The sequence below is a fragment of the Cervus elaphus genome, chromosome 7, assembly GCF_910594005.1.
Source record: "Cervus elaphus chromosome 7, mCerEla1.1, whole genome shotgun sequence".
Taxonomy (NCBI): Eukaryota; Metazoa; Chordata; class Mammalia; order Artiodactyla; family Cervidae; genus Cervus; species Cervus elaphus.
In genome coordinates this window covers 32,473,969-32,500,020 of record NC_057821.1, presented here as the reverse complement: position 1 = coordinate 32,500,020, position 26,052 = coordinate 32,473,969, and the positions used below count along the sequence as shown (strand labels likewise).

General features: G+C 39.2%; 1 protein-coding gene across 3 annotated transcripts in view; it reads left to right on the top strand.

Moving 5' to 3' along the window:
• The window catches only part of CARMIL1 (capping protein regulator and myosin 1 linker 1), a 302,688-nt gene that overhangs the window by 253,508 nt on the left and 23,128 nt on the right, over positions 1-26,052 (top strand). For all 3 annotated transcript variants that reach the window (XM_043908357.1, XM_043908356.1, XM_043908358.1), the window contains exons 29-31: positions 2,621-2,770; positions 20,672-20,738; positions 20,963-21,159. In XM_043908357.1, the coding sequence (XP_043764292.1) occupies positions 2,621-2,770; positions 20,672-20,738; positions 20,963-21,159 (414 nt within the window). The remainder of the gene's footprint in view (positions 1-2,620; positions 2,771-20,671; positions 20,739-20,962; positions 21,160-26,052) is intronic.

Below are 26,052 nucleotides of genomic sequence, written 5' to 3'. Positions count from 1 at the left end.
TTCTCCAGAGGGAATGGCAGGGCAGAAGGGATAATATCCAGAATTGTTGTTCATGTATAATAAACACAGGCCAAAAATTTGATGGGAGATGATGTTGCGATTGAAGTCTAAAATTGAGAGCTTTGTTTTAAAGGTTACAGTTGACCCTTGAACAGCACTGGGAGCTAGGTGCAGAGACCCTCCCTGTAGTCAAAAATCCATGTATAACTTACAGTTGACTCTCCACATCTGAGGAGTCCACCAACCCGGATTGTATAGTATGATAGTATTTATTATTGAAAAAAATTCTCATGTAAGTGGGCCCGCATGTGTCAAACCCGTGTTGTTCAGGGCTCACCTGTATTTAATTTATCTGTGCTTATTGTTCTCTGATGTGATTATTTGATAACAGAATATTCTTAAAAACATGGCAGAAATGAATTGTCCAAAGAGAGTGAAAGAATTAAATGGACATATTCTAGTGAATGATAACTATCGAGTGTCTAACTGGGCCTTTGGATATAACCAAGGTGAAAAAAAATTTTCTTCATCTACAGACTGGTTCCACATCAAGGTAGAAATACGGTAGAATTATTTCCGCTATCAGTGCATATGAAAAATATATCAGAAACCATGTTTCTCAAACTCTGAGGCACAGATGAAAGTTTTATAACTGGCTATGTTTTGTGTCTCAAAAATACTAGCAATGTGATGCAATAGAAATCTCCCAAATAAGTTATGACAGTGTTTTCTCCAGGGAAAAATTTCAAGTTAATTGTGTAGGCTGAAGATACTCAGTTTTATGGCAATGAATTGTTGAGTGATGGTGGAGAACATTGGAAATAACAGGGGCAGCAACAGCTTCTGAGGAGGAGGCAGACAAAAGGAGTCTTTTGAAAAATTCATTTGGGAAAAATATATGACTCTTCTCTAAAATCTAAAAGATAAGATAGACATCTCCAGCCATTCAAAGTATTGCCTGTGGACTGGAGCTGGCCCGCATAGGGTTACTAGTCCATAACAAGGTAAGTTCAGAAGCTAAGAGGAAGTGTGAAGAAACTTCTAGAGCAATTTGATGTAGCAATAACATCCAAACACGTTATTTAAAATTTTTTATTAAATGTTTTTTATTATCAATTTTTATCAATATATTGGCTTATGGCAAATTGCAAGTTTAAAACTGATTCATCACCGAGAGATTTTAAGAAGCTCTAGTTTGTAGTTCATGGCATGATAAAGAGCTATAACCTTGTCAAGAGATCACAATTCAAACTTTTTTTTAATAAGCAGAAACAAAATCAATAAAGCATCCTTATAGAAATAGTTTGTTGATAACCATAGCTCTAGGGACGGCCTCAAAATGCCTCCTTGATGCCAGAAATACTAGATGTTATATCAGTGTGGCCGCACATGAGAACTACACTGAAAGTTTGAATTTTTTTCACTGTTTTTGCTTTTGTCCTTTGAAGAAGTTGGTAACTCAAGAGTATTGACATTTTCTTTGCATAAGCGAAAAAGAATTGTGTGAATGCACTTTTGTTTTGAATTTCTTACTGCTGATTTGGATTGTAAGACGAGCTTAACTGCTAAAATGAAATAAATAGTATCTTCAAAATGAAACACTACTTTCAAAGACAGTCCAATAACATTGTTTTCTCCAACTTAAGTTTAGAAATGTTCCCAAAGGTTCCATGGAATTGTCAACTGGTTCTCATCTTTGCAGAGTTCCTGGTGATGAATCAGCTCAGCACTAGAGCTTATTAATTTCAGCCCAGTTTATTTCATCTCTTACCACTTTTTTAGGTTTATCTAAAGCATAGCATTGGTAATTAATGTCACATAAGATATGATAATTATTACATGAAAACAAAGAAAGTTAGTAATAATTAAAAATTTGTTAGCAGTTTCTTTCCTTTTGGTCCTTTTATAATAAGGGAGGTTGGAATCATTTTATTTCTCCTCATTATGTACTTTTGAGCACTAAACATAGAAATTCTTTCCAAGGAAATATGAAATAAAAATGAAAAGAACACTTCCTATTTTCTTTTATATTGAGTGGTCTCATTTTCCCAGTGTAAGTAATTTTTTTTGGTTTAAATTTCTCTTATATTTCCACCGGTAATGTTGATGGCAACAGTATCATGCTTCACTTTTAATTTACTTTATGCTTATCATAAGAGCAAATTGACTAGAACTGAATCTTCTGTATGCTGGTAACACTGTATAAATAAAGGTAGCTTCAGTGTACAGAAGGCTGGAGGGCCTCCTGATGGATCTAACTTTATGATTGTATTGAATATTTAAAGTTGAAAAATATCACAGCAGCCTCCTGCAAATGTTCGTAGTACATCTTTTGGAAAACAAAAACATGTGCCTACTTGGTGCATATCTACACGAACATGGCAAAGATAGATGAATTACCTTTCAAGTAAAGTCTCAAAAGATGTTTGGAAGGAGGTTTTGTCATTTCTTGTTTAAAATACTCCACCGTCCAGAGAAAGATGATAAAAGAGGTAGCTTAACTCCAGCATTTATCGAGTTGCCACTAACCAGGTGTAGACATTACTCTTCACAGCGCCCTCTTCTGGAAAGTACCTGCTAGAATTCAGTTGGCCTCTTCTTGGTTGTCTTGACTCTCTAGGCTGACCATTTCAGCAGACGTGGGAAGACCCTTCTTCAGCAAGATTCCTTGGAGATGGAGCTTGCTGAGGAGAAGCCGGTTAAACGCTCCATCATCACGGTGGAGGAGCTCACGGAGATAGAGCGTTTGGAAGATCTGGATACCTGTATGGTAAGACACAGCCTTTGGCCACACCATCATCTGCTTCACTGGATTTGCTACTGTCTTTAAAAAAAAAAAACAAAAAAACTCACCTTTACACACCAGACCAAATAAAACTTCCCTGCAAAGACAATTCTTTCAAGAACTTGTTGCTGTATAGGGTCTGGTCTACTAATGAAGTCAATAAAGCTTAAGCCTTCAGCTTCCCACGAAGGTCCTCTAACTCACTTTATTTGTAATTTTGTAAAACTTTTCTTAAAGCGTACCCCGACCCACCCAACCACCCCCCCACCGCCCCCCCAAAAAGAAAAATTGTGAAAATTGCAGTGCACATAAAATTTGGATATCTGTCTCTGTAACCATCAGTCAGTCAGTCAGTTCAGTTGCTCAGTCGTGTCCGACTCTTTGCAACCCCATGAATCACAGCCACGCCAGGCCTCCCTGTCCATCACCAACTCCCGGAGTTTAGTGGGACAAAATTCCTAAATTAGGAGAAATCATTTATTTACCTTTTAAGAGTCATTTGTGACAGGAAAATATCTTTAAATAAGCCTCCAACAAAAATGTGGGGAAGGACTTTTTCCCAAATAAAATATGTAGGGTGACCATCTCTTTGTTGGTCCTATAGGTTTTCTTTCTTTTTTTTTTTTAATGTCCTGCTTCTTCCTGTTTTTTCTTTATATAATTTTGGGGTATACTCTTAGATCTGCATTTCCTGTTCAGTTCCTATTTTCTGCCATTGACTTGATAATATTTTAGAAGCTGGAATATGGTGCGTTTGCTGGGTGCATCCATCTGGCTATAAAGCTAGAGTATTCAGTTTTATGATATCTCGTTTTTCTGGGGACAATTTGATGTCAGTTCTTATGTTACTATTATAAAATTTGTGTTGTTAGTATAATTCTCATTTTACCATTCAAATAGTTGTATATACCTCTGTATTCAGTATGTTTTCATTTTCCATATTTAGTGTTTTTATGTTTTACTAAAATACTCGTTTTTAGTAATTTCTCATAATCCGAGAGGGTGTTGGTGAGACTAGGTTTGGTCTACTTATGTGCCCAAATGTTTCTACATCAGCTTCTGATTTTAGTAATTTTTCAACATAGCCATCATAAAGGAATCACACGTGCATGCTAAGCCGCTTCAGTCATGTCTGACTCTTTGTGGCCCCATGGACTGAAGCCCGCCAGACCCCTCTCCTCTGTCCATAGGACCTTCCAGACAATAATTCTTGAGTGGGTTGCCATTTCCTTCTCTAGGGGATCTTCCTGACCCAGAGATTGAACCTGGCTCTTCTGCATTGGCAGGCAAATTCTTTACCACTCAGGCACCTGGGCTTCCATATACACTACTGTTATCATCTTTTAAAATCTGTGAATAAAATAGTTAAATGCCCTCCAGATAAAACCTTTTGATATACAAGGAGACTGGCAAGGAAAGCCTAAAATGTATCTTAGATTTCAAGTAACATTCTAGTATAACTAAAGATGATAAATAATTTTCCATTTAACTGTATAAATATATAAATATATTTGGTCTACGTGGAGGGAATTACACCAATTTTTAAAAAGTTGCTTGTCTAATATGTTATAAAACGTAAGTTTAGTAAGTATTTTAAATTTTGTTTACATTTTGAGGCAATAGACACTATGTTATCATAGGGTAATTATTCTAGAAAACTCTTTGCTGCTGTTTAGTCACTAAGTCATGTCTGACTCTTTTGGGACACCATGGACTGTAGCCTGCCAGGCTTCTCTGTCCATGGGATTTCCCAGTTTAGGCTAACCCTAAAAGAAAAGGAGTAATAGGAAAAATATTTGAATTAAAAATTAACCCTACATATCATGTTTCCAGCCAAAATTATCTGGTTCTGCGTGAGTTGGAAAGGGGTATAGGAAACATGAGTTAATAAAATGTGTTTTGTTGAATTTAGAAGTTATGTGGTTTTGGATGATGAAGTATTGGTTAAGAAAGATTGGCTTAGCTCCTGTAAGGATGGTTTTAAATTGTATTAAGTTTGGTTTTTGTATAAGTTTTGTTTTTGTTTGATTGACTAATTTGCTTTTGTTACTTGAAAGGAAAAGAAGTTGTTCTCCTTAAGTAAAGTGGGTGGGGTGAGGGTGAGGGAATAGGTTCATTTTTTTAAATTTAATTTTATTGAGATACAATTGATTTGACATTGTATTAGCTTTAGGCATACAACCTAATGATTCAATATATGTATATATTGGGGGATGATTATCACAGGTTTAGTTGACATCGTCTCCACATATAGTTATAATTTTTTCCTTGTGATGAAAACTTTTACAATCTATTCTGTCAGCAACTTTCAAATATGCAATTCAGTATTGTTAACCATAATCACTGTGCTCTACTTTATATCAGCAGGACTTATAACTGGAAGTTTGTTTGTACTTAAAAAAAAAAAAAAAAAACACCCCAGATGCATGACCACCATGTAAGAACGGTCTGGCTGCCATGACACAGAAAGAAGCAGGAGTAGATAGAGATCTCTTTGTCCTTCACTCTAAGGATGACCCAAGTTAGAAGGGCGGTATTTTCTTGATTCAGGTGGCTAGGAGGCAAGCAGGTAGGGCCATTCCTGACATAAGCGCCTGTTGAATCCTAGGACCAGAAACAGGGCTTGTGGTGTGGAGTATCTTGTTGAGACAAGGCAGAGCTCTCTATAAAGAAAACAAATACTTGGGCAGAATTTTTAAGCCATAAAAATAGCATTTTTTTCCAGTTCTAAAAATTGTGTCTTTAATCATTGTTTTAACAAGGCTAATGAATTGGTAAGTAGCCAAAAACCAGAGCTAAGTTTGGTGGTGTTTAATGAAAAAGAACATTTTTGTGTAGAAAGTACAAGTCAATGGATTTTGTGCTGTAAAGATTTCCTTTCTACTCTCAGCCTAACCTTTGGGTCTAAGCCACCCAAAGATACTCCCGTTTTCACAGTGGCAATTACCCCAGGTGCAAGGATCAGTATTCTAAAGAAAATCAGCTTGCTAAGCTCTAGAATTCTTACCCTGAACCAGTGGTACAACTCACAGCTGATTGGAAAAGAGTAGAGCATTAGATTTACCTTTTTAAATTGTTTGCACTTCCACCTTTCATAATCAAAGAAACAAATCATTTTTGTTTCTCATTGACATCTACTACCAAATATGTCAAGTTGTGATCCTCATGTAGTGCCACTAAAAAAAAAACAAAAAAAAATGAAGTACATACTGTGAAGGTAGAGACATTGAATTGGTGATGCTTTTCTAAATGAGCCTGTACATTTTCTTTGGCAGCATTTAGATAGATCTTAAGTGATCCAGGAAGTTGGGACACAAGATAAACTGTTGGATAGAAAATTCTCAGGAGCATCTAAGTGCATGCCTAAAACCTTTCCCGCATGGAATTATACATTCCTGGCAGGTGAAAATTGTGCCCCACATGGAGCTAGAGCACTGTTGAATGTGACTGCTCTGGGAGATGCTGTAACTTTATTACCTAAAATGTTTGTTTGTAGCCCACAGCCCTGAGATATTTCCCCCAGGACATTCCAAAGTAACTCTGACTCATCACCAGCCTTCTGCTTATAGTTAACAGATTGTTAACAGATCCTGGCATTTTCTGTTTGTGATGTTCATGATATCTACTATATCTATTTTTGAACATTTCTTTAACAGACATAGTGGAGATTCTGGGCATCTCTCTCTCTCTATTTTTTCCCCCTCTTCCTGGATATCTTTATGTTTTCTTCCATTTCTCCCTGGTCTAAAAGTCAATTCCATTTCAGTGTGTAAGTCTCTTTAAAGAACCAATAGTTACCATCACACTAGGGAAGGTTCAGAGCTGTAAATTAAACGTTGAAATGCATATTAGAGTTTAAGGATTGTCTTCGTGGAGGTGGAAGCAATGATTGATTTCTTAGAAGGAAGTTCTTCACTTAGTCAACATCTATCGAACTTGCACTTTGAGGGCTGAAATAGGAGAGATTGAATGACTTGATGAGGCCTGTTATCTGTGTGGAGGATGACTGAGACTCAGCTTCTAATCAACCTTAACTTCATAAAATCGAAGAAAAAGGCTGTTTAAACAAAATGGCAGAAAGAAAAATCAATTCTTAAAACTCAGTCTCCAAATAATTCATTTTTTTCCTTTTAACTAGAAAGAAATGAAGAGGTAATTTAGTTTACCTGGTGGGGAGGAGGGTCGGGTAGAACAAGAACTATAGAATAACTTGCAAAATTTTTCAACCTTTGTCCATTCTCATAAGTCCCAGAGATTCTGATAACCCTTTAACTCCAGGGTTGAGAATCACATGGTTGAAAAGGTTGAAAAATCTCCCTATTTATTTATTTTGCACTTACCTAGCACCTATGACATGCTAGGCATTGAACTCTTTATTAATAGTAACCAGCTTAATTCTCATGACAACCTGTGAATGTTGTCATGGTGGTGGTGTTAATATATTTTGTTTAACAGATGAGGAAACTTAGGCATGAAAACATTAACTTGGTCGAGGTGATCTAAGGTCACCCTGCAGCAGGCTGTGTGGGATTGCATGTTCAACCAATCTGCTGTAATCTATATATTGATTTCATATCTATATTTCTCACAATCAGAATTAAATGCCAAGTTAGATTTAAAAAGACAGCATTGTTTTATGCAAAATATCTGCTTACTGATTCTATACTGAATTAATGTGAACAGAAGCAAAGAAAAATGTGCGTCATTTCCCCATAAATGTAAGCTTATAGTTTTTAAACATTACTGGAAACAATTGTGTTAAAAATCTGACTCTCTCAATTGTTATCCAGTTGTGAGAAATGAATCTGTGCACTTTTGGCTTATTTTGAACATTCTGTGCCTCTCCATGTGTAATTTTGTTGGTGACAGTGATTAATTAGTTTTCCTATATGCCCCTTATCATTTCAGCACACACGCCTTGTGTGTTAAGCTGAAATGTGTATTTACTTAGAGTCTTTATTGTCCATAGACCATCTGTTCTTTTCCTGCCATCAGGTGCTCTTAGGAAATCACTATTCCCCATCCTATCTTTCAACTGTGTTGTCATTGGCCTTTGGGGGTATTAAGGGATACAGTTCTCCTTCTACTGATTGGCAATCTCTACATATTTAATTTGTTGCTATATATAGTTTCCTACCTTAAAAAATTGCAGAAGTTTTAGGTTTCAGATGATGTGCCAAGTGGTGAAGAGCCTGTGTCTTCTCCTAAGGCAGAACTAGCTCACTAATTGTATGTGCTTCTTTCAATTATTTTAATGAGTGTCATACCCATTTTGAATAAAAATATATTCATAGAGAGGAACAGGTAGTCTGCTTACTGCTCTTTCCTAGGAAAACAATTTTAAAAGGCTTGAATTGTTACAGAATACATCTTGTGAATCCTTGCTCCAATGACAAAATAGCAATTATTTTCCCTTAACAAATTGAGCCTCAAATATCCATATATAATTTTAAGCTTTTTAGCATAGATTAAAATTCAATGAACATCCATTTGTCTTGGTCAACATGCCATTTTGTTTTTAAACAAATCACCTCATTTTCATGTACCAACAGTTGTTAATTGAACTAATTGATTAGCAGTGTTGCCAAGCACAGACTATTAAGTCAATATCTCATTTAAAATTAGTTGCTCTGATGTTGTGCACAGAAGGTCGTTCAAGTCCTAATTGTTTGTTTCCTTTTATAATTTTACTTTATTCTGTAATGTCCTTTTCATAGTGATACCACTTTGGGGAAATGGAGGTTTAGCTTTTTAACTTATAGAAAGCAATGTATGAAAACCTCTTAATTTCCAGATTTTAAATTTCAGCACTGTGATACCATCTGTGGTAGTGGGGGTGGTGGTTTAGTCGCTAAGTTGTGTCCAACTCTTGTGACCCCATGAACTGTAGCCCGCCAGGCTCCTCTGTCCATGAGATTCTCCAGGCAAGAATGCCGGAGTGGGTTGCCATTTCCTTTTCCAGGGGATCTTCCCAACCCAGGAACTGAACCTGGGTCTCCTGCCATTGCAGGCAGATTCTTTCTCAACTGAGCTATCTGTATAATCCAGCTAAAATATATGTTCCGTAAAGTTTCTAGTAGATTTTTTTTTTTTTTTTTTTTGACAACCCTTTGAGGAAACGCCAGAAGCACATTCTGGATCTCACTCCTTTAGGACTGAGTCTAGAAGGGCCTGCACAGAGATACAGGTGTGGTGTCCTGGAGGGTCTCTGTAGACTCAGCCCCTTTGTTGCCTATTATTTTGGGTCTTGCAGCATTGCTTTCACTGTGGTGCTTCCGGATCATGTCAGTGACTTTCATGAAGGGCAGCTTTAATAAATATCCCTATAAAACTCACTACCTTATGTGCTCTTTATGCCATCTGTACCACTGTTACTGGCACTGTTCAATTTCATCCCCTGCTGCCTTGTTGCACATCTATGCAGAAGAAATTGCAGGGCTTTGTCAAGAGGAGTGAACACCCGGAGCTGTTAGTTTGCTGTGTCGCATAGACACGGTGAATTCTGCTATGACTTGTGCCTGCCTTTTGTTCTGTAAGTTGAGAGGCTCAGAGCCCAGGGTGCATTGATGTATTTAAAAGGGTTCGGAGCCTAAAGAAGTATAGGTTGTGGGATTCAGCCTTAATTCTGGCTTCATTTCCTCCCTTCTTTATCCAAGTTTACTCATTAAACACATGCAGCCTCCCTGGTGGTCCAGTGATTAAGAATCCATGCTTCCATTGCAGGGGGCACAGGTTCAGTCTCTGGTCGGGGAACTAAGATCCCACATGCTGCTACAGCCAAGAAATAAAAGCAAAACAACTACAAAAACAACTTGCTGTTCTGCATGAGCCTCCTCTCCCTTTTGGATTGAGGTGAAGTGAAATCGCTCCCTCGTGTCCGACTCTTGGCCACCCCATGGACTGTAGCCTCCCAGGCTCCTCCATCCATGGGGGTTTCCAGGCAAGAGTATTGGAGTGGGTTGCCATTTCCTTCTCCAGGATTGAGGTGGCTTTCCATTAATACTGTGAAATGTGAGATATGGTGGGAAAGGGCTCTGATAGGGATGTGCAGGTTGCTATGGAAGCACAGAGAAGGGGTGTCCCGCCCAGCCTGGGGGAGGGGTGTTGTCAAGGAAAGTTTCCAGGAGGAATTTCTAAGCATCATGCTTGGCACATAATAGACCCTTAGTAACTGATGATATAATAAGAGATGGTATTTGAAGGAGAAGTTGGCTGGGAGGAAAATGAGTAAGTAAATTTAGCAGCGAGAACACGCACAGAGGCTCGGAGTGAGGAGACAGCATCACGATTTGAGGAACCATTGTGGGATTATGGTACGATGGGAATAAAGGGTGGTGGAGAGGCGAGGCGGCTGGAAGCCATATTGTGAAGAGCCTTATGGAGCTCGCTAAGGGTTTACTTGTTTATATATTGTGTATGTATTTTTAAGGCAATACTGAAGGTGAGGAGTGTGGGAGAAAGGGCAGATTTTGGCGGAAAAGACATTAGTGAGTTCTGTTTTGATCGTGTTGAGGATGAAGCGCCTGCAAGGCCCTGGCTGAGACGTCCACTTAGGGAGTCCTAGAGGCGTCTCTGGGCCTCCGTAGCCAGGGCTGAGTTGGTGGGTGAGCCAGGCGCAGGCCTGGCACAGAGGCACTCACCAGACACTGTCCCTCAGCTGATCGCTGCCCCTTCAGCTCTGTAAGCACTTTTCTTCTCCTACATTCATGACATTTACCTCAGTTTACCGTGAGCTACAGACTTGTATATTCATCTGGCTATTGGTCATCTCAGTTGTATGTCCACTGTCTATCTAAAACAGAACAGAACCACTGAGGTTCTGTCAATGAGAACGTTATAGGTTGTGTCAGGGATCTGAGCTCTCTGAAAACTATAGGAAAACGAGGAGAAAATCATGTACCTACTCTGTAATGCACTGTGCTTTGTCCTGGCAGCCACATCCTGTTAACTGTTTTAACCCATTTTTCAGATGAGAATCCCAGAGCTTAGAGACATTATTACACTTGCCTCGTATTATCCTCCTGGTTTAAGGGTGGTCACAATGGAGGGCTCAACTCCAAATGATCCAGTTTCCAAGCCCTCACCCTCTCTGCTGTATCCCTGGTCTTCGGGATAGACCAGGTCACTAGAAGGAAAGGTCCAGGGAGGGTTGTGTTGGGGAAGAGCCTTTTCATGGAGGGTTTGCACCAAGAGGGAGTTCGGTGTTTGGTGTCTCTGACTGCAGGCGAGCCTGTCCTTCCAGGGTTTTACTTTTCCTCTTAGTGAACTGGGAGAGATTCTAGTCTATGGTAGCAAATCCACACCTCTTCAAGCACTAGGGCAAGCAATGACTAGAGTTGTAGGTGTTTGAACTGATGGGAACAAGCAGCAAAACGAAAAGAGGGCTTCTGCTTCTGGAAGCGGCATATAGAGAACACACATGATCACCATCAATTCAGTGCTGCCTACTCAGACCATGCTACTGGCCTTAACTTTCAAGTGGACAGTTTTCCGTCTTGACTAGGAAAATTGGAGGGTTAGCCAAATACCTCCTGAAAATCAAGGCTTGCTAAGGAGGGAATGAGTGGGATGGAACGTCTCAGGCTGAAATCTGAGAATGACAGAAGTGACTTAAAGTCTAAGGTGGGTAAGGAAGGAAAAGGAGCACAGAACTCAGCCTCAGATTTTGGATTATCTAAGTAGAAGTTGGCTAGACTCGAGAGCCTCAGTGATTTAATCTAAATCTGTTAATTATGCTAGTGATAGTTTAGAAACACTAATTGGAGTTGGCATGAGTTAATCTTCATTCTTTAGCTCATGTGTGGAAATTCAGAGAGGAAAGTGAAAAGTGAAAGTCACTCAGTCATGTCCAGCTCTTCGCGGCCCCATGAATAGTCCATGGAATTCTCCAGGCCAGAATACCAGAGTGGGGTAGCCTTTCCCTTCTGCAGGGGATCTCTCGATCCAGGGATCAAACCCAGGTCTCTCGTGTTGCAGGTGGATTCTTTACCAGCTGAGCCACAGGGAAAGCCCAAGAATACTGGAGTGGGGAGCCATTCCCTTCTCCAGCGGATCTTCCTGATCCAGAAATTGAACCTGGGTCTCCTGCATTGCAGGCGAATTCTTTATCAACTGAGCTATCAGGGAAGCCCTATCCAAGTTCTCAGTTTCCCTAGACGTACCTCAGGGGAAACCACTGTCACTGCTGGAATTTGATATGAAGGATTTCTCATCTCAGGACTGAGGGGAAACCTTTATCACAAGCCTATTCTTTAGTGAAATCAAAATATAAAGTATGTGGTTTAAATATATATATGTCTGTGTGTGCTCTGAAGAAAATCACTCTGCACTTCATATTGAAAACCACACTTGGAAATGAGACCAAGAATTTAACTTCCATGCTCCATATATGACTGCATTTCAAAATAATGGATCTGTAATTTAGAAAGTGTTACTTCGAGAATCCATTCAGAAGGGATGGTAATCAAAGGCGTTAAACTGAGCATGTTCTAAGCCAGAACAGATTTTTCAGAGTTTGAGTGGTAATAAGTCTTCTTTATCTGAAGGTCTGTTTAAATTCGAAGGGTTAAGAGTTTCCTTCCTTCTATTCATCCGTCCATCCATGAGATCCAGTGAGAACCAGACCTCCTGATTACTGATTGATTACTACAGCCCTCTAGTCGGAATCTTTTCAGGGTCTGAGATCCTCCTCTAAAGTCACCATCCATTCTTTTTACCTGGTGCTACTGGAGTTTACCTGACTCAGGTTTTTTAAAGCAGTAAGGCAAATAGTTGTAGGTTTTAATCTGGTTTGTGGTGGTTGGACTTGGTGTTAACTATTTTTGTCATCTGCCTGGAGCTGATGTTCTGTGTACAGAGCAAATGCATTACATTAAGCATTTTAAGCTTATTTTGATTATCATGATGTCACTGAGCTGTATCCATTCTGAAGGAGAGCATTTTTCTCCTGTCTTCCTCATTCTTGCCTTCCATTATGATGTGGATTTTCCAAAAATCTAAACTTAAAATATCTCTTTTAAGTCTAATACTCAGTGGGATTTTCCCCCATAGCTTATTCTTTTATAATAAAGGTTATTTGAAAATATTATTCAGCTTTTTATGACTATTGGAATAACATTATGGTTAATGGGTGCAATTAAGTACTTAAGATACTTTCCCACTTTCTCTCTTATTATAATGCTACAAGGGGCACGTACCAGATGCTTGTGTTAATAAGCATTGTGCTTCTGTGCCCATCAGCGCTAAAACTTGGTCTCCAGGTAAGAGATTTGCTTCAAATTGGTACCAGGTGGTTTCATTCTTTGGCCTACTCTTAAGAAAAATGTATTAAATTATATCCATTTTCTAAAGAAAACATTCAAGTGTGAAATTTCACTTTCCCGTCAGTTGTAAGATTAGTTAAATGAATAAAAAGTGAGGTGTTTCCTATTTCCAGGAGAAAACATGACAAAAGATAAAGATTTAATTTTCTTATATTGAAAAAAAAATTGTGCAGATCTAGAAAATAAGGAAATGAACCATGTTCATTTAAAAATAGTACTTGACTGTCATCTTCACAGCAGTTTCTCATCAGTACAGCTCCCCGAATTGTTTTTAACATCATGAGGCCGTTTTAACTTTTATATGAAATGAAATTCGGGATATAAAAGTTAATGAGTGTGATGTGAATAGCTGGATTTAATACCACGTTCAGTAGGAAATGTGGCGCCTCAGTAAATCTCTACACATCCTTCCTCCTTTTGTCCATTGATTTATTGCAGTTCTCTCAGAGTTATGGCTTCTGTATACCTACTCTTCCTAGATATTAAAGATTGTTGCTCTCCAGCAGTCATCATAGGAAGGATTAGGTATCTCATTTTCTCAGTAAGATTTATACCACCTCAAACTTTAACAAGTAGACTTGCATAAAAATTGCTTTTTAAACCACAGATGTGATGATACTGTTTGGTTAGATATTTGAGGGTATATATTAATAATGACTGAGTTTGGATTCCCCTGAACATTGATGCATCTGACAATCTGGTAGGAAATATTTAATTATTATAATCTAGTTCATCAAACAGGGATTACCCTTATCCATTTTTAAAGTGCATAGGAAAGCACAAGGCTATGACACTAGGCTATCTTGAATCAAAAAACAAGGATTGGCTCTAAACCCAAATCATTGCAAAGGATACAAAATCCAGATCAAAATGGCTTCTGCTGGGATACTCCCTGCAACAAAAATAATGACAGTAATAGTTTAGGATACTTTGAATTAATTAAAAAAAAAAACCAAAACGCTTAAGTGTATAGTAATACTAAGAAAAAGAGAAGATGGTACAGAGGATTTAGAAAAGGGAAATTTGATCCTTACAGAGGAGGCACCTAAAATGTAGGAATAATGTTAAAAGTAGAAAGTGACCATTTTATAGCTCCCTTTGTAATTCATTCGTTCAGGCCAGGATTGTCAGTGGGGTTTACAAATGGGCTCATCCGCATAAATTGAAAGTATCACCTTGTAGAATTAATATTAATCATCAAGAGACAAAGTACCTTTACAAAATACCAAGGGACAAGGTACCTTTACAGTGGAAGAGTCGGGAGGTTCCTGCCCTACTGAAGTGATCAAATTTAGTGTCACTAACAAAGGAACAACTTGACCTGGATACCACCTGTTGTCATTCAGTCATTTACAGGATCATTCATCTGGCATTTGTGTTTTAAAAAAAAAAAAAAATCATCTACCTGAATCTAATTATGGGGAACAACTAGATAAATATTGAATGTGGGAGAGTCTGTGAGACAATTGGCCTGAATTCTTGCAGAAAGTCAGTGTCATGAAAATGGTTTTCATTTGCTGGTTTAACAGGCATTTAGATTGTTCCCAGCTTTTGCTGTTATAAGTCTAGTGCTTAGGAGTGCTCCCTCTCCCCTCAGTTTTTCTCCTTGGGAATAGAAGAATGAAAACATGTTACTAACATTCATAATCTCTGCCAGTTACTGAAGCCGGGGGGGGGCATTGACTGGCACTTATATGCCAGGCTATGTGCTGAACATTTTATATTCATTATCTTATTTAATCTTCACAACTGTTTATTTCACAAACTAGAAAATGAGTTCTGCATTTGCCAAAACCTTGGCCAAAGTTCCACTCTGGCCATCAAAGCTCCATAATTGGAGTTCAGTTCTTGGATGACAACACCTTGAGCATGAGATGTGCTCTTGGGCAGGGTGACTTCTCTCTGCTCACTAGTCTTCCCCTTGCCCTGATGGGGAGACACTGAAGTCAGTACAGGTAAACGAGCTCCGAAAGCTCTGCAGGAGGAGTGGAAAACTGATGATTTTTATTCCTTTGAAAAGCTGACATGTCTGTTGCTATGGTTTCCTTCTTCATAGAAACATTTTTTTGCTTGCCTGTCATTTTAGAAGTTGAACCAATTGAAAGGTTCCTCACCTTCACTTATAATGATCTTTAGGGGGATAATTGGGACAGAGCACTTGTCGTGTTGAATTAACCTTTCACACAGAGGAAGTCTAAAATTACCTGTGGGGCTTAACCATCAGCTACAACTCTTGCACTGTATGTATCCAGTGTCACGCCTGTTAGGAAGCTTTTGAGGGGATGTATAGTTAAGACAGGGGCAAGAGTCTTTATTTTGGGCAATTCAGGAATATTTGAAAGTACATTTTTACCTTTTCTCCTTTCATTCAGCAAGGATGTTTTCAATCTAATTTAAGGTATCATAAAATGAGGTATATTTGAAGAACGCTGCCTAACAAAATATGAAATTAGAAGCCTGAGGATTGAGACTTTTTTGGGATCTTGCTGATGGAAGCCTTTCTGATAAACAAATAATAGTGATGATGATAAGAATAATGCTGGTGATGGTTATGGGAAGCTTTTTGTGCACCACCCAACTGTTTGCATTTGCAAGTTCAGGAGTCCTGTATTTTCATCCAGCTGCATGTTGAAAACAACTGACAAACACAGAATAATGAACTTGAAGGGAAAAAGTGAGCCCTAGGTTGATGGACTGACTAGGTGTGTTTTCAGGAAATTTGGAAAAGATTTCTCCCATCTTCATAGGTTATTTTCATAAAGCCTGACATGCTGCAACAGGGCTTTTTGGGTTTTTTTATGTTTTTAAAACTTCTTTTATAAAATTTCAGAATGCTAAGCTGCCCTAATGACTGTTATTAATGATGATCAATGAGGTTTTAAAATTATTTGAGAGATTTAATGTGAAATGTAAAGTGACCTAAATTCACACTAAGGTATGAGGTACTATCAATGTTAATGACACTTTAGGTAGGTAACTGTGTGAGACCCTGGCATCAGATTCTTGCCTAAAATGCTTTGGTGACTGAGGGGGAGAGAGAACTCAAAGCTGCTGCCTCAGAGTGGGCAGGATATAATCATGTAAAGACACCCCCAAGAAGGGAGGTTTTCACGTACTGGTGGGCACACTCTCCACACCTTGTTGCTGGGACCAGCCCTGTGGCTTAAGAACCAAACCCTGCATGGCATTTGCTAATGTTCATCCAGCATTCCGTCCACCATATGCCTTTGGAGACATGATGTCTCCATTTCCCAAATGGGATTAATACCTTACAGGGTTGGTAGATGGCATTTTGCACGCACTTAGCAAGAGGTAATATCTCTAAGAGTTTTCTGCAGTTTTCAAGCTGTAATTATGCTTATGAAGAGCTATGCTTATGAAAAGCTAGCCTTACGCTAATGATAGTTTGGCTTCATTCTTGCCGCATTCCTTTGCTATGAAGGCTTTTTATGTAGCTTTTCTGTTTGTGTATGGTGTCTCTCCCTCCCCCTTCCTTGTAATGCTGCTGCTGTATCTCTCTTCCATTCATGTATATTTTTTTTCCCTTTCTTTTCGCTGCATGGAGACTCTCTGCTGTAAAAGCGTAAGTACTTGTTGGCGGCTCTGCAGCTTCTGGTTCTGTTAGTTTACATGCCTGTGCTCCCCTTGCTTCCGTGCCGCCTGGCTGATCTCCCAGGAGACTGTAGTGTCGTCATCCATCTGCGGATCCAGAATAAAACAGGCAGCGATTTAGAGAGCAGACTGGATTTTACAAGACGGTTCAGCTTTAGCAAAACAGGCAGTGAATTTAAAAATACTCTCAGGGATGTGCCTGAAAGCAAGCAGAGTGTTGATGAAGAGGGTATGAACATTGAAAAGGAGAAAAGTGCTTATTCCATTCATGTTTTAAAAAAAATAAATCATGAGTACTTAGACTTCTAGGGTTTAAATTTCTAATTCTTGTCATATTACTTGTTTCCCAGATTCGTAGAAAATTGGCATCATGATACCTTCTTGTGACAGAAAAATTTTACTGATCTACTTTACAACTTTTAAAAATTTTCTTTTTAACCTCAAGGTAAAGAGAAGTAATTAAGGATTCTTGAGCTTGGAGTGAGAGTGTTTTTTTTTTTAATTCTTTGCCCAAACTTGGTAAAATAAACACAGAAACTACTCCATCCTATTCTTCTGGTGATAGAGACAATTTAACTCTCATTAAAGAAAATTAGTATGTCTAAGAATTATGTGTTAAATATGAGTTTAACAGGAAAAATATGTGGTGGTGTTTATAAGGTTCTAACAGTAATCCTTAACGTATAGTAAAAGTGGCTATTGAATTACATGGAGAATAGGTATAAATCCATTATAAAAATTGGATCAAATGAGTAAGATTTCCAAGCAGTATAGGTATTGTGCTGTTTTTTTAGATGCTTTGAGAATAGAGCCATTCATTTCATTCACTGTCTGCCATGATGGGGATTTATTGATATTTACGCTGTCAGAATAAGTCTATGTTTAGTCTTCCTTCTAAATTACATTGAAAGGGTTTAACATATTGTTCCTCATATTTCCCGTGGATGTAAATGTTGAAAATTGCTTATTACTCTTAAAATTCACTTTTAAAGACAAAGTAATTTTGTTTGGGCCTGAAGTAATAGTTGGCCGTGTTAATCATACATTGATTTGTGAAGGATCTATTTGGCATATGTACCTCTTCCGCTTTCACTGTTGATCCCCTTTATTTGTTGGGCACTTTGTGATTTCTCCGATCAGACGATACTTAGGCACTGATAAATGTCCAGGAAGGGTAAATGAGGACTGAGAAATAGTCTGAGAAAAGTAGCCCTTTTATTTTGGTCCAAAAATGGAAGCGAGTAAATGTAAATCTGGATGGTAAAACCAGTTTTTTTTTTTACCCCAGGATTCAATTCATCTAACCAACAGGTGTGAGGAGGAGGAGGCAAGGGTGCATAGAAACCATGTTTCTGGAGAAACATGCAATATGTGTTCCTAAATGTACACTTTGGTGGATAATTGTAGCTCATTCTTACATTCCTCTTGTTTTAGTTTATATGTAGTAGAACCATAGGAATAAGCCAGTAAGATTCAGCAAGTCCATATTGTCCATTAAACTGTTAAGGAAGAAACAGTTACAAAGAAAAGAAAGAAAAATATGTAGAAATAAATTTCCTTTTTTTCTTGTTATACTTAAACCCATATTTATTCTTTCTCATGAAAGAAGGAGATGGTAAGAGTTCATCCATCAGAAGAAATGTATAAAATCAGGTTGTATTCTTAACACCGATTGTAGAAACCAGCTTGATTGCAAGCCCTACACATTTTAGCAAAAGGCCATCAGCCTTGTCCAAACATGGCAGAAACTTAGAACTCACAAATGTGTCAAATATAAAGAGTTTTATGCGAAATGCAATGGAAGTTATATTCTCTTGTAAAGAGCATATGAAATAAAGCAATGAAAATGCATTAGAATGCATGCTTCTGATATTCAAATTTCATAGACTAGGTTTTGAGGTATTGCAAAGCTAGACCAAGAAAGGCAAACTGGTTCCTTTGATTAATGTCAACTATCAGAAATCCTAATGATGATTTTGTATGTTCTCAATATGTCTATAAAATTAGATTGAGTTGAATGACCATTTATAGTTCGGCGTCAGTTTGTAAATGAGTTTGTCTATCTTTGCTATCTATTATATATATGTATTCTTATATGTAATTCCATATTTTTTTATATATTTAAAAATTATGATATATTTGAAATGTTATTATTATGTTTTGCGTGTATTTGGTATTCATTATAAAAGCTAAATGGGGAAACTTGACCCAGATTATTTTTGCCCACAAACTCGCTTATAAATCTAATCCAGAGTCAGAGAAAAATATTGGAAGACATCTCCATGCTATGCATATTTAAAGTACTTTCCTATTTATCTGTGACTATGTAAGTGAATTGGCTGGAAATTATATCCCAATCTACTTCTTGATCCTTCTGCCTATCAAGGTTGTACACAAAGTGGATAGAATACTAAAGAAGTTTTCATGACTAAACACAGCATGTATTTTGATAGTTTGTGTCTCCTTCAAAATTATTTTTAGAGATTTCACTTAAGAATAGACTAGTTTTGAGGCTGCCTTCAGCTCACTGCAAGGCCAGTTTTGGGGAGAACTACCTTGAAACTGGATGTGTTTCTATTGAACTTATAAAGCCTGATGCTTTATAAAAAGATATTCTTCTGATTATCTGCCTTTAAAAAAGGAGGGGGAAAAAAAAAAAAACCTTGAAAGAACCAAATCAGCTAGTTTCATTGTGTATTTCAGGAAGACCAGTCTAGATTTAAATTCTATTGCTCATCATTTTCTAATCTCCGTTTTCTCTCAATAAGTAGTAGCATAAGTTTTATTATTAAAACTGGCATAGAATCATCAAAACTGTAAAGCTCTTTGCTGTAAAGATCATCAAGAAAATTTATTCTTTGAACTGAAGAAAGGTTATCAACCTTGTGGATTTTTTTTTTTTTTTTTTTGAGAAAGCTTTAGATGACAGCCAGCTAAGTGAAATGAAAGTCTACAAACTAAGTTGTTTGTTATCTCTCAGTTTTCACCAATACTAGTTTCTAGTATCAAACATGTAACATTCCTAAAAGCCATCCATCTGTATACTATTAACAAGTGGTGAGGTAGGAGGGATGCTGGGCTGACTTTTATAACTGGCTCTGTCCTGGGCCCTGCTCCTGTTCCCTTGAACGGTGGTCTTTATCATCTCTGTGACGCAGTTTCTTCATTAGAATTTGTTTGTGGAGGTGATGACCAAGGTCCCTTCCAGCTGTGACAGGAATGATTCTGTTGAGGGAGATGCTGAGGTCTTCCTTGGATTTGACTTTACACAATCAACAGCTGACACCCACGCTGGAAAAAATGCTCTTAAGAAATTTCAGCCATGGTTTGGGTTTTTGTCTCTCTCTCTTAAAGAGCAAGCAGGATCAAAGATGAGAAGTGACAGCAGATACAGACATGGCAACTTTCTTTGGTTTTTATGGTCTTTACCCATAATATAAAGATCAAAATTTTTGTGGTAGAAATGTGAACCAAAGCAGTTACATAACTTAAATCATTAAAATGACAGAGTCTGGTGTTGCTCACATTGCTATTGCTGTGATAATGAACAGTGAACGGTCATGCTTTCAATTTTTAGCAACTGATTTTTACAGTCTTTCCTTCTTATTCATTGTATCCGTTTTAACATCCTCATGTGAAGCTGGGAGTTAAATTTATACTGTTCATTGTTCTTTTCAGCGATAAAAATAGAATTTAACTGATTAGGCCTGGGGGAAAGAAGAAGTGGACTGTATATCATTTGAGAAAATGACAAACATTTAGAAATGTCTCAGCTTAGTCTTTGTAGTCAGGCTGTCAGAGGTCACTAGCCATCCTCTAAAAAAATAAAATACTGAGCTTAAAACAATTGGTCCCTAATATTACTACCCCGCCCTATACCTGCCAGATATTTCTTAAGTTTGGAGGTCAAGTTTTCTGGGAAAACTAAGTACTTTCTTTATTTTATTGGTAGATGACTCCTAAATCCAAAAGGAAGACTATCCACAGCCGAATGTTGCGGCCTGTTTCCAGGGCTTTTGGTGAGTATTCCGTTTTGTCAGTCGTTTTCTTATAACTATGAAACACCCTCAGCAAGGACCTTGGACCACTTCAAGGATACTTTTCAGGGATGCTGTAAGTTAAGAGGGTTAAGTGATTTGTGAATGGGTGTTTGCTCTTCCCTAATAGACTTAAAATTACTTTTAGCAAATTTTTATCCATCTTCATGCAGTAATTTTCAGCCTGGGGCTTTGTTTTCTTTTAGAAATGGAATTTGATCTAGATAAAGCCCTAGAAGAAGTGCCCATTCATATCGAAGACCCGCCTTTTCCATCCATCCGACAAGAGAAGCGGAGCTCAGGATTTATCTCTGACTTGCCCTCCGAGGAAGGAAGGAAGCTGGAGCACTTTACCAAGTTAAGACCAAAGCGGGCTAAGAAGCAGCAGTCCACGCACCCAGCGGTAGGTGGGCTGGTAGCCCCTCACTGGCCTCCTCCAAGGAAAACTGCAGAATCTTATAAAAGTGCCTTGTATATGTGAAAGCTTGTAGTTAAGGAGATTAGAACCTCTACGTATGTGTGAGATTCACACAAAATATCTCACTTGGTGCTCAACATTTTCAGAAAAGAGAACGCTGGAAAGTTTTCAACCTTTTGGAACAAAGTTGCCCCCTTGAAATCTTTACGAAAATATCAAACAGGCTACTCTATAGTTGTATAGTGTATGGGTATGAAAAGATGGAAAATAAGTACCAAAGAATTGATTTGTGATTAAAAGTTGCTTGCATTTGATTTTGGAGGGCCCCCGTATACTCCCCCACCTCCATGTTCTGACCTGCTCTGGCCCTCTGGCTTTTGATAACCCACAAACTGGGAGGTGGAGAAGACACCTTACCGGGAGGACCATGCGAGTGGTGTGTCTAACACCCTGCTCTTTACTCAGGGGAGGATGGAATTGTTTGTGCTAATGAGGCTTAATGCAATTGACTCCATGGCTCTCTGGTTAGTCTTTCCTCTCCTTTGCAGTCAGACTCCTTGGAAAAATTGGTCTGTGCCTATGGCATTTCTTCCTCACCTTGCCATCACTCTACAACCCACCAAAGTCTGCATTCTGTACCTCTCCACTCTGAAACTGCCCTGCTAAAGGTCACTCTTGACCTAACCCTGTGGACACTTGGCAGCTCTCAGCATGCTTGACATCTCAGCAGTTACTTGACCCAGAAAGCTCCATCCTTCGGGGCTTCTGAGCATTACTCTCTTTTCTGTTCACCTCTCCAGTGATGCCTTTGCTGCTTCCCTCTGCCTGGCCTGTGAGCGTATTATTTGGGTGATGCCATCTGAACCCACGGCTTCAGTCTCCCTGTTGTTGACCCCTGCCCCCTCTGCTGAACTCTAGCTCCAGATATTCACCTGCCTCCTGAACTTGAATGTCCCAGAACAACTCATGTTTAACAAATTCAAAACTAGAAGCCTTTCTCTATGAACCTGCCCTGCTCCAGAAGGAGCATCACCGGTGAACAAGCTAGAAACCTGGATATGATCCTGACCACCATCTCCCCACCGTCAGCCCCACCTGCTCCTCCCCTTCCTCCTCGTCATCCCTGTAGCCCTTGCTGTCATCCTGTGTTTCAAGCCTCTAGTGATCCAGCCTTTTGGTCATGGCTTCCCCTCTCCCCACTCCCTCATCCCCCCACCCTTAGCTCCTGGATGGATAACTGCTCATCCTGCAGACCTCCAATGAGGCACGACTTCTTCCAGGAAGCCCTCCCTGCCTCCACCTCTGTACTCGCGCACAGATGAGGGTGCACGGCTCTGCAGGAGGCTGTTCTCACAGGCTGGCTGTGCCCAGTGCACAACCGGAGCAACCCTCCATGGACGCCGCCCCCCCCCCCCCCCCCCCCCCCCCCAGTGCCTGACGCTTTTACCCTGTTACAGCCCTCACTGCACAGTGATTCCTAAGCATGGGCTCCTCCTTGTGTGTAAGCTCCATGTAGGAAGTGTGTGGTTTATCATCTTTAGTTGTGTGTTGAGCACTTAGCATGACTTGAGAACATAGCAGGCATTCAGTACTCACTGGATGATAGGTGGATGACTGGAGGAGTAGGTGGAGAAAAGTCACAACCAGTTATCTGTGTGGTCAGGCATTTGCTCATAGCCGATCCAGGCTGCTCATATTTGGTTGCTCTATCATTTGATTCTGAACAACTTGACATGGTTTCAGAAAAGCAAAGAAATTTTAGTGAATTGTTTTCTTTTCCAACTTACTTCTTAGCACACTTTTACATAGATATTCTTTGAGGAATAAATGACTCTCTCTTTTTTTAATAAGGGAAAAGCCTTTTCAGATAGGGAAAAGACACACCCCATACTCCACATTCTACTTGGTTGTGGAATAAATGGTTCCTTTGGCTCTCTCCTTGTGGAGAGTCATTAGCAGTACAACATATATGTGACACAAGGTTTAACTTTCCCCTTATGTCAGTGACCCCGGGAAAGAGAGTGTTTTTTTTTGACTCATTTGAAAAATGAGAAAGAGGGAAGGGAAGAAAGCTATGGCAGAGTTTTGGTGGAGGAAGGTACTCAGGTCTATTCTAGAGATATCTTGACTTTGTCCACAGGAAAACTAGGATTTATAGGGTCAGCACACCCCAGGGTGCTCCATCCTAGGGACGCTAGCACAGGATGTGTCCTCGGATAATGGATTACGGTCCTGGGTCTGAAACAGATCTCGCTTCTTCCCAGAGGCTTAGTGAGTGTGCACAGTTTGCTCTCCCTTGGATGCACAGTGAAAATAGACTGTCTAATGGTTGCATAGAGTTTGCGATTTTCAAAGTGCTTTCACATTGAACAACTCTGCGAAGCTGCCACAGAGGCCCCATCACCTGCATTTTCCAGTGGAGAGTGAGAAGGTTGCAGTATTTAGTGGCAGCAGTCATTTAATATTAGTGTTGTTTTGGTTTTGTTTGGACAGACTAGGTAGCCCCAGCCCACCCTAAGTCAATCTTAGCTTTTCTAGAGCTTGTCCTTGATGCCTAATGCCCCAGTGGGCTTTTCTGGATATCAGAATTCTCAAAGCCCAACTATAGAGGCTGTTTTTACTTTGAACATTTCTAATACTGAATGTGTGGGTTTTTCCTCCTACACTGATTAATTCTTCAACTCTCTGGACACAGCTGGCTGTCTACAATTCAATTCAATTCTGACTCCTCAAGTGAAGGGCTCCAGGGTACCCTCACTTCAGATACCAGTCCCAGGTCGTCTCCTGTACTACTGACCAAATGTAATTTCATGGGAGGTTTCCATTCTCCCTTCCTTAGCTTAGATAATTTGCTAGAATGGCTCACAGAACTCAAGAGGAGATTTTGCTTACTATTACTGGTTTATTATAAGGGATACTGTCAACTGAAATGAAGACACAGTGTGAGACCTGTGAGTTTCAGTTCTCTTTGGAGTCTTACTGAGGACTGTAGCCTGGGGACAGCTGAGAAAACTGCTCACAGAGGTGGCGGAGTCGGCAGCAGTAGAAGGTTGCTGCTGGTCATGAGGTGCAGATATCTTAATGATTTCAGTCCTTTTCTAAGTAGGGGAAGATGCATGAAATTAGGTTCAGAAAATTTTCTCTTGAAAATATTGAACTGTCTGAAGTCCTATTCTGCTAATTTTCCCGAATCACAGAGAGCCTCATTCCTGATCTGCATCCTGAACTCCTTTCAGGGTGTGTTGAAGGGCAGTGACTACGGTGGCTAATGGCTTAATTCCTACAGAACCACAGGGCCAGGAGCAATCTTAGTTGGCAGTTGTTGCCCATACTGATTAATGGGATGTAAATTAGAGATTCCCATGATCCTTCTTGGGTATGATTAATTTGTTATAGCAGCTAACATACACATTACATACTGAATTACCCATTTATTATAAAAGGATGTAACTCAAGAACAGCAGGCTAAGGGAGAGATGTAGGGGAGGGGCTCAGCGCTTCCACACCCTCTCCAGCACATCACACTCCCTGCATCTCCACATGTTCACCCACCTGGGAGCTCTCCCAACCTTGTCCTTTGGGGGTTTTAAGGGAGACTTCATTATTCAGTCATAATTGACTAAATCACTATCATTGGCAATGATTAAACTTCCGGACCTTCTCATCTCCCTAAAGTTCAGGGGCTGGGACTGAAAGTTCAACCCTCTAATCACGTGGTTGGGTCTCCTGGATATCAACCCCCATCTTTAGGTGGTTCCAAAGTCACTTCATTAACGTAACCAAAATACCTTTATGGTATTTTGGAAATTCCAAGGGTGTAAGAGGTCTTGCCAGAAATGGGGACGAAGACAAAGTATGTATTTCTTGTTATAGATCACTACATCACAATTATCTTCATAAAGTTTGTTGAGGACCTTTCTCCTTTCTTTTTCTCCCCTCCTGTTCTCTGGAGCAGAGTTTGCACGTCATATAGATTTTCTGTTCCTCTCCTGGGAAGCCACCTGGGCCTGATGTGTTACGTGTGCATGTAATGCTCATAGGTGGATTTTTTTTTTTTTTAACTAGGGATTTGATTTGATTTGTTATAGATCTGTTGAAAAAAAAATCAACAGTCAATCTAAGCAAAGTAAAAAATTTTATTTGCAGCAACCTGAGGATTATAACCTGGGAGACAGACAGTCTTTCAGGCCTGTTCTGCTGTTAGAGGTCAGAACACAGTTACATAGGTTTTTAAGACAAAGGGTTATATGTCAGATGATGTACTGACAGTTCACACAGTCCAGGCCTGCCATGTACAAAGTGAGAAGTGGGTCATTCTGATTCCTTCTCCTAAGCAGGTCTGATTAAGGTAGATTAATAATACACTCTGGAGGGGAGAGAGGAGGTCCAAATTGGCAGAGAAAAATTTTATGTTTAAATTTTCCTTGCCTTACCATAATATATGAATTTCATTTCATCAGATCTATTCTGATTACCTTATTCTCCTTGAGACCATTTTGGTAATTTCTATTTTTCTAGGATATTGTCCACTTAGTTCATTTAGTTGTTTCTAGAATTCTTATATGAGTTTTTAATCTCTTTTGTGTCAATAGCTCTGTCCCAATTTCATTTCTAATGTATTTTAATGCTTCTATCCTAATTTTACACAGTCTCATTTACTAAAAGTGAAAGTGATAGTCACTCAGTCATGTCCAGCTCTTTGTGATCCATGGAATTCTCCAGGCAAGAATATTGGAATGGGTTGCCATTCGCTTCTTCAGGGATCTTCCCAACCCAGGGCTCGAACCCTGGTCTCCTGCATTGCAGGCAGATTCTCTACCATCTAGGAGTCTTTTTCAAAGAATTAGCTTTACTATTCCTCTCAAGTCCATTAATTTT